At 45.2% G+C, this 8557-nt stretch overlaps 1 protein-coding gene across 1 annotated transcript in view; it reads left to right on the forward strand.

Annotated features, from left to right (window-relative positions):
• Positions 1-4285, forward strand: part of CHSY1 (chondroitin sulfate synthase 1) — a 72001-nt gene extending 67716 nt beyond the window's left edge. Inside the window, exon 3 of the mRNA XM_026001877.2 lies at positions 1333-4285. Coding sequence (XP_025857662.2) covers positions 1333-2922 — 1590 coding nt within the window. The 3' untranslated portion in view covers positions 2923-4285. The remainder of the gene's footprint in view (positions 1-1332) is intronic.
• The last annotated feature ends 4272 nt before the right edge of the window (positions 4286-8557 follow it).

Genomic DNA, 8557 nt, shown 5'->3' on the forward strand with positions numbered 1-8557 from the left:
AATGTGGGTGGGGGCCTGCATTCTTCACCCCCCCTACCCTCCCTCACCATTATTTGGAAGTATTTCCCTTCTTTTTACTCTTACTGGCTTGATTTATTGGTAGCTTGTAGTATTGTACAGAAGAAGAAACTGGGATGTAAAAGTGCCAATCTGTGTATCTGTTATGGTGATTGCCTTGTGCTGGGAAAGAAGTAGAAATTCCTACTTTCCAAAGGCAAATAAAACTGCTTAGTTCAAATACATAGCGCCCTATCAAGAGATAATATTTAGCAATAGGAACAAAACCCAAAAATGAACCACAAATGAAACAGGACTCCCTGATCACATACCAACTTCTAGTGTTACTAAATGTTTTTTATGGGTTTTTATTCTTTGTTCCAGGAGGCCTTGTAGACGCTCATCATCTTGTCACTTGGACATACGGGGGAATTAAGTCCATTCTCTAACTTGAGGGCCCCTGGCCCATCTGGGCTGATGGACCTCCAGCCTCTGTCCTCCCTACCCCCAAGCCTGTATGATAGGACAGGGGGTGAGTTGGTGGAAAAAAGATCTCCTTGGCATTACCTGCCTCTAAGCTTAACAGTCTGAGCCTGCCATGTGCTAGAGATCTGGTGCTGAGCAAGCTGACCCTCTCCTCGCACGGAAGCGTGGGGAGGCACACTTGACACAAGGAACAAGCAGACTTTTAAAGGATTTTCAGTATGCTCACTCCTGGCAACCTTGCAGAATATCGATCTCATCTATAGCCTGCCCTTCCAGATGGCCGGCCTCTTCCTCTTTCCTTCTCTTTTGCTCTCTAGAAGCAGCCATTGGGTCATACTCCTGGCATTCTCCTTTGACTCCATCGATGCAGTTTATTCCTAGGTAGCTGCACAGTCTGCTGTTTCAGAAAGGCAGCAGCTTCCACTGGGTGCCAGTCTTCAATGGGGGGGGACTTTGGTTGGCTCTTGGGTTCCTTAGTGGGCTTGGTGGGGACCCAGGGTGGTATTCTCTTCCAGGTGTGCTGACTTGGTGCACCATGATCTCAAGATTACACTTTTTCTGTGTGAAAACTTTCTCATAATTCTCTTTGCAGAATTATATTGGCCAACCCTGATTATCAAGGAGTCTTCTTTCTTGAAGCAGTTTATATTTCTTCTTCTAATCTCATTGGACTGCTGGAGATTGGGCTTTACCTAAGGCCTCTGGTATCCTGTGGCCCATTTGGAAGGATTTCTAATATTTAAGGGTTTTTTTTTTTTTTTAAAGACTATGCAGGTATATGTAAGGAAAGCAAGAAGAGAGGGATAGAGTCACGTAATGCTAAAGTAGCCATCTTTTTTTTCTTAACAGATGCAGCAACTTTTTTATGAGAATTATGAACAGAACAAGAAGGGGTACATTAGAGATCTCCATAACAGTAAAATTCATCGAGCCATCACCCTGCACCCCAACAAAAACCCACCCTACCAGTACCGGCTGCATAGTTACATGCTCAGCCGTAGAATAGCCGAGCTTCGCCACCGCACCATCCAGCTGCACCGGGAGATAGTCCTGATGGGCAAGTACAGCAACACAGAGATTCACCCTGAAGACCTCCAGTTGGGAATCCCTCCTTCCTTCATGCGGTTTCAGCCCCGCCAGCGGGAGGAGATTCTGGAGTGGGAGTTCTTGACCGGGAAGTACTTGTATTCAGCGGCTGAGGGCCAGCCCCCTCGGAGAGGGATGGACTCGGCCCAGCGGGAGGCCCTGGATGACATCGTCATGCAGGTTATGGAGATGATCAATGCCAACGCCAAGACCCGAGGGCGCATCATTGACTTCAAGGAGATACAGTACGGTTACCGCCGGGTGAACCCCATGTATGGCGCCGAGTATATCCTGGACCTGCTGCTCCTGTACAAAAAGCACAAAGGGAAGAAAATGACTGTCCCTGTGCGGAGACATGCGTACTTACAGCAGACCTTCAGCAAGATCCAATTTGTGGAGCATGAGGAACTGGACGCCAAGGAGTTGGCCAACAAGATCAATCAGGAATCCGGATCCCTATCCTTTCTCTCAAATTCCCTGAAGAAGCTCGTTCCCTTTCAGCTCCCTGGGTCAAAGAACGAGCACAAAGAACCCAAAGAGAAAAAGATAAATATATTGATTCCATTGTCTGGGCGTTTCGACATGTTTGTGAGGTTTATGGGAAACTTCGAGAAGACGTGTCTCATTCCCAGTCAGAATGTAAAGCTTGTGGTTCTGCTTTTCAATTCTGACTCCAACCCCGACAAGGCCAAACAAGTGGAGCTCATGAGAGATTATCGCATTAAGTACCCCAAGGCTGACATGCAGATTCTGCCTGTGTCTGGAGAGTTCTCAAGAGCCCTGGCCCTCGAAGTGGGATCTTCCCAGTTCAACAATGAATCTTTGCTCTTTTTCTGTGATGTTGACCTGGTGTTTACGACAGACTTCCTTCAGCGATGTCGAGCAAATACGGTTCTGGGCCAACAGATCTACTTTCCAATCATTTTTAGCCAGTACGATCCAAAGATTGTTTATAGCGGGAAAGTTCCCAGCGATAACCATTTTGCCTTCACTCAGAAAACTGGCTTCTGGAGAAACTATGGGTTTGGCATTACCTGCATCTACAAGGGAGATCTTGTGCGGGTAGGTGGCTTTGATGTTTCCATCCAGGGCTGGGGGCTCGAGGACGTGGACCTTTTCAACAAGGTTGTCCAGGCAGGTTTGAAGACATTCAGGAGCCAAGAAGTGGGGGTGGTGCACGTCCACCATCCTGTCTTCTGCGATCCCAATCTCGATCCCAAACAATACAAAATGTGCTTGGGATCCAAAGCATCCACATACGGGTCCACACAGCAGCTGGCTGAAATGTGGCTGGAAAAACACGACCCAAGCTACAGTAAAAGCAGCAATAATGGCTCAGTGAGGACAGCCTAACGTCCAGCTCTGCTGGAAGAGACATTTTTAATTATCTAATTTATTTTTCAAAAATTTTTGTATGATCAGTTTTTGAAGTCCGTACAAGGATATATTTTACACATGATTTTCTTACAAAGGACTCCTTGATGATTGAGCTTTTTGAACAAAAATGTGATCATGTTTGCCTTTGAACACACTTTGTTGCTGAACGTTGTGTAGCAGACCTGCTTAATGATGACTTGAAATGTACCGATGAACAAAACTCTGTTGTTTGGTTTTGTTTTTTTACACATTTCCTTTTCAGACCCCACCCCCCTTGCTACAGTCCTTTGTCAGAAAACACAAACGTTCCTGCAAAGTATTATTGTAAGAAAACACTGTAACTCTGGTAAATGTTTTGTAACTGTTAACATTGCACAAATTCTACCTTTTGTCTTTTTTTTTTTTTTTTTTACAACGATTTTCTTTCTTTTTAAGCCATTTCGTGGTCCAGTTGTAAAATAAGGACATGTGACTGTAGCTGTATCATCCTCGTCGGGAGAGCTTTCCAGAGTTGATTCTTTCCCCCCAAAATGCTGCTTGCGGTCACATAGTTGTTTCAGAAGCAAGGGGAGAAGGAGAGGCAGAGTGAGATGCACGGCTGTTCTTGTGACTCATGTGGCTTAATGGACCTGGCGTTAAATTCCAAGATGGATTTGGTACTTTTTTCTTCTCTCTTCTTGACCCTTCTCTTTAGAGGGTAAACTATTATTAATATTTAGAATGGCAAAGAAGAATTACTGTAATAAATCTAATGTACACAAGGTAAAACAAAAGCCCACCCTAATGACAGCATGGGGGGAAACGTATTTCGGTTTTGTTCACTTCATCCTGTCTGTGTTATCGGTGGAGGCGATTGTTTTCATTCTTTAATGACTGTTTTGTTTTTGTATCTGAAATACCTTTAATTTATTTAATATCCATGTTTAGAGCTCTGCCATTTCTCAAGTACCCACTAGTCATTAGTATTTATATGTGTATCAAGAGTGTGTTTAGTGTCCTTTGATTTGCAGTAAACTGATCTCCAAAGATTTCCTTTTGAAAACGCTTTTCCCTCCTCAATTTCTACATTCCTTACTGTTTTACTAAATATTAAGTGTTCTTTGACAATTTTGGTGCTCATGTGTTTGGGGGACAAAAGTAAAATGAAGTGTGTCGTTCCACCGGAAAGTTTGTTTTCAACTCACAGATCAAATGTGCCTTAATAAATTTTTTTTTCATTTAGATCTCAGTCAGTAACAGATTTGCCATTTTAATACGCATCGTTGGAGATCTGCTTGTTTGTAAATAGTCTGTTGCTCATTTGGGAAAATAAACCAGTGAACAGTATTTTTCTATTGTACTTTTCAGGACCATTTTGTCTCATTACTCCCATTTTAGCTAAAAAGTTGTATTATGTTTGGAGAGTAAAAAACTGAAACACTGATTTCTAAAAGTTTTTAAAGTTATTCGAAGGGAATATTTGTGTAGACTGCCGCTTGGGAGCAAAATGAAACTTTCAAGTGCCTCTTCTTCTGCTTTCTCCCAGAATGAACTTGCCCTTTGTTCCTCGTTGGCTGGTGTCAAGTCTGTGTTCCCTAGAACAAGGGTCTTCAAACCCATTTCAAACCCTTTCTGGCTTCTTGGCACAAATGCACCTTCCTGGCCCACAGTGGGTTCAGCTGGGCCCATTAGAACCTGTTTTAACAAGTGCCCACATGATGCTGCATGCACGAACACCCTCGGGGTTTTAGGACAGATCTAACTACAGGATAAATTGTGTACAGTTGCTATATAATCCAAGAATCAAAAAAAGTAAGACCTTTGATACCAAGGTAGTAAGCTTTGTGGAAGCCAGTCCTGCTCCCAGGACAGGTATTTACCGTGTAATGACAGTTAAGACCCAGCATAATAACATTGTGCTTTCAGGAGGAATTGCTGTCATTCAGCCTAATTGTCATTTACTTTGTGGGGATGTTTAGTTTTCCTTTGGAAAAAAAGCCCAGACATTTTTATTTCTCAGTAAGGAAGAGTACAGTATCCACCTCGCTGACAAAGGAAATTCTCTAGCATAATAGTGAACAATGGGGATTTAGGACCGGGTATGAGCAGTGTCCTTCCAGAGCTTGAATATCTGTCCAGCATCGTGGTGACGTTTTGTCAAAGTTCACATTTCCTTCCTGCTCCCGCTCTTGCTGGGATCTGTTCCTCTTCCTGATGCCTGTGTGGATGTATATGGAGGGGCTGGCCTCTCTTCCTGAAGATGCTGCCTTTAGAAGGGCAGGTCCCCTGTCCTGGTCGGGCTAGACCTCTGTGCCCACTGACCTCCTGCTTCACTCTCCTTCTGGCGTCTCCTCATCTGGCTGGGCCAGGGTCCCTCTCACTAAAGCACTCTTCCAGATCAACAGCTCAGGTGCCCTCCTGCCTCAAGAGTGCGCTCTATTATAGGCCCCCTCCTCAGGAGCCTTCTCAGACCAAACTGGGGTCCAAGTTTGTGGGGACAGAAGCCTCTTTCCTGCTCGGACCTCTCTGTCTGGAACTTTCTCTGCACACCACTCTGCTGGCCAACCAGACTGATACTCCCGCCCCCCCGCCCCCCCCCAGAGCCAACTAAAACTCTCCCATTGTCCACATGGGTATCCTCCTGGGCCCTTCCAGTGTAGATGTGACACTGCTGAATTTAATTTTGTGTTCCTGTGATAACGTTGTCCTCATGGGACCCTGCCAGTGGTACCCGGGCACATTGAGCCCTCTTGTCTAGAATGACAGTGTCCTGCACTGTCCCCAGCCTTGCCATTAGCACACAGTTCCCCATCTTGTGCATTCCCGCCACTGCCTTTGCTGTGGTTCCGTGGCCCACCCACACTCATGACCTGGAAATAATTGCTGCTTCTCTTAAAACTCTGAAGGCTTTCTGGTTATACTGTTTCACTTGTTACTTTACACTTCCTGTGTATCACTGTATTTAAAAATACAGAAAAGTACTGAAATGACCCATAGCCCCACAAACTGCCTGCAGTACTTAGAAATGGAAGCCTCGTAGTGAAGCTGGTTGGAAGGGGGAAGTCACAGTGCTGCACAGAGGCTGGAAATGGAGCCTTCCTCTCCACTCTGGCCATCCAGCCCTGGGGGCCCTCCCACGAAGAACCGCCAGGTCTGTGTGGCCTAGTGGGGAAGGGGCGGGTGTGAACCATGTATGAACTAGCTTGGTAGTGTTTTAAACAATTCATTTACACAAATGAGAACCACATGTTTGCTTGGGTGCGCGGGCCTGTGTGACCCTCCTCCAGTTGCCAAAGGACATAGGTGGGCCTGGTGCTCTGATGACTTAGCAGACCTATTTCTGGAGGGCAGGGCGGGGCCAATGGGCTTCCCCAGGGTTGTAGGTGCACATGTGGGAGCCCTGCCCAAGTAGAAGTAGGGGAGCCTTGTCTCGTGGGGCAGACGATTGTATCTCGCCTCTGAGAAAGGGAGCTAACATGCATCTTCACTCCTAGCAGGCTAGGGATGCTTATCGTTTGTCCTGTGTGATTTAGCAGAATGACAGTCTGCCTCAATCCTGTGCCCTTGGAGGATCACCTAGAGGAGGACAACAGTTAAGGGGAATGGTGGATTTTCAGAGGCATTCTGATGCCAGGTCTCTTGCCTTTTAATAAAAGATCTGTCCTGCAAGAAGGTGAACACCTGCGGGACTGCCTGCCCACTGGGACTCTCAGCTGCTCAGGGGCTCTCCCCTGGCCCCAGATTTTAGGCTATTTACTTGTCCTTTCTTGTCATGTAGGGAAATAAGTGCCAGCCCTCCTGCACCTGCGCTGGCGCCTGCCCTGGGGGATTAGGCTGTGTTACTGAGTATAAATTGCTGTAATCTCTGCTGCAAAGGAGCTTACGTGCCACAGTGACTGGGGGCCGGCCAGGAGGGGATCTGTCTGCTGAAGTGGCTGCACAGGGCTGTACCTACCTCAGTGGGTCCCACTGTGCTCTTTCAAGCCCTCGAAGTATGGATTTCTGTTCCACTTGAAGGAAAAGGCTGCTCATACCAAATCTGCTTAGTCAAACTTGTTATAAATGTTGCAATGCATCAGATCAGGTTACAGCAACTCATTTTGTATGACTTTCAGTAAAAAAAAAAAAAAAAAACCAAGAAAACAAAACACCAAAAACCTCGTGTTAGTTTTTGCTATGCTTCACAATTTTTGGCTTTTTGCAGGGATGTAGGGGAATGGTAGAAGGAGGAGGAGGTGAGGATAGAAAAATCTTCAACCAGAAACCATAGGTGCAATCAGATTTGGAGCTGGTTTGTCATCAGGGCAGTTAAAACCACTTAGGTGCCTGTTGTCAGATACTTTCTCAGTGCATTTATTCATCATTTATTATATTCCAGGTATCAGGGTTTTCTTGTCTCACTATAGACAGAACCAACATTTTGTCCTTTAAAGAACGTTTTAGCTGCATCTTTTTAAAAATAATAAGCATTGTTATGCCCGACTGATTTCTAATGAAAAATATAACAAATTGGTCAAGTCATTTAATGATGCAAATTAGGCCAGCTCTGAAATCTGCTTACATGGAGCTGATGCACTGTAATGAATTTCTCTCCATCCAGCAGCTTGTCAAAATTAAGCCAGCAATGCAGTGCGTGTGAGTTGCCACTTTTTTCTCCTGCAGAAACTCAACCTTGCCGCAACTCAACACCCAGGTTGGGCCGCATCCTACCACATGCCTTGTTCAATGCTACCTACATGTTCCCAATGGACAAAGGAAAACACTTTCAGCCAAATCTCAAGGTGACCTTCAAATTGATCAATCCTGAGTAAAGTTCAGGTCTTTCTTTAGGCAAAGGCTCACTTCCTGTTACAAAACTAAAAGGGAAAAATCTCCATCATAGGCTCGAAATGCCACCCTTCACCCCACTGCCGGAAAGCTAGAAATTTCCTAAAATTTTCCTAAAATGCACATTCAAGGAGCTGTGAAGGAAGCATTTTGGATTTTTAAGTCTGTCTCCCCTTGTGCATAACAATGTAATTCATCACGATATGGAAAATATGTGTACTAGGAAGTAGGAAAAGCCTGTTCCCACTTTGGCAAATTCCCATGGGGTTTTTGAAACATATAGTTTGATGCAAATGGTGTGTGTACAGTGCAGCAGTCAGCTCCTTGCGCCTCCACCACACACACACTTAAAACCCCTTTTTGTCCTTTGGAATCATCATTCAGGGCTGCCTTTTCCGGTAGAGTTGAGAACATGCCCAGTGTTGGCCACCTCGAGCGCCCCGTATTGTATCCGGAATGACCCTGCAGTGAGCGCTGTTCCGCACACAACACAGTTTGTACCTGGACCATCAGATTTCCCGAAGCGAGGGGCCCATTTACATCTAGGGCTGAGGGACTTGGTGTTTGGCTATTTCTGACTTCACACTAAGTCATTTGGTATTTCACGTGGTCAACGTTGACATTTTATACCTACTAGCAATTCTAGTAAAACCTTTGAAAAATAAACTTGAACTCAGCTAAATGACCTTTGAGAAAAATTATGGAAATTTTGCACACGGTACTTTGGTTACACCATCCCGTGAGAACAGCAACTCCACAGACCCAACACTGTCACTGCACCACTGAGTCACTTACAAAGTGAGAA

The sequence above is a fragment of the Vulpes vulpes genome, chromosome 14 (assembly GCF_048418805.1).
Source record: "Vulpes vulpes isolate BD-2025 chromosome 14, VulVul3, whole genome shotgun sequence".
NCBI lineage: Eukaryota > Metazoa > Chordata > Mammalia > Carnivora > Canidae > Vulpes > Vulpes vulpes.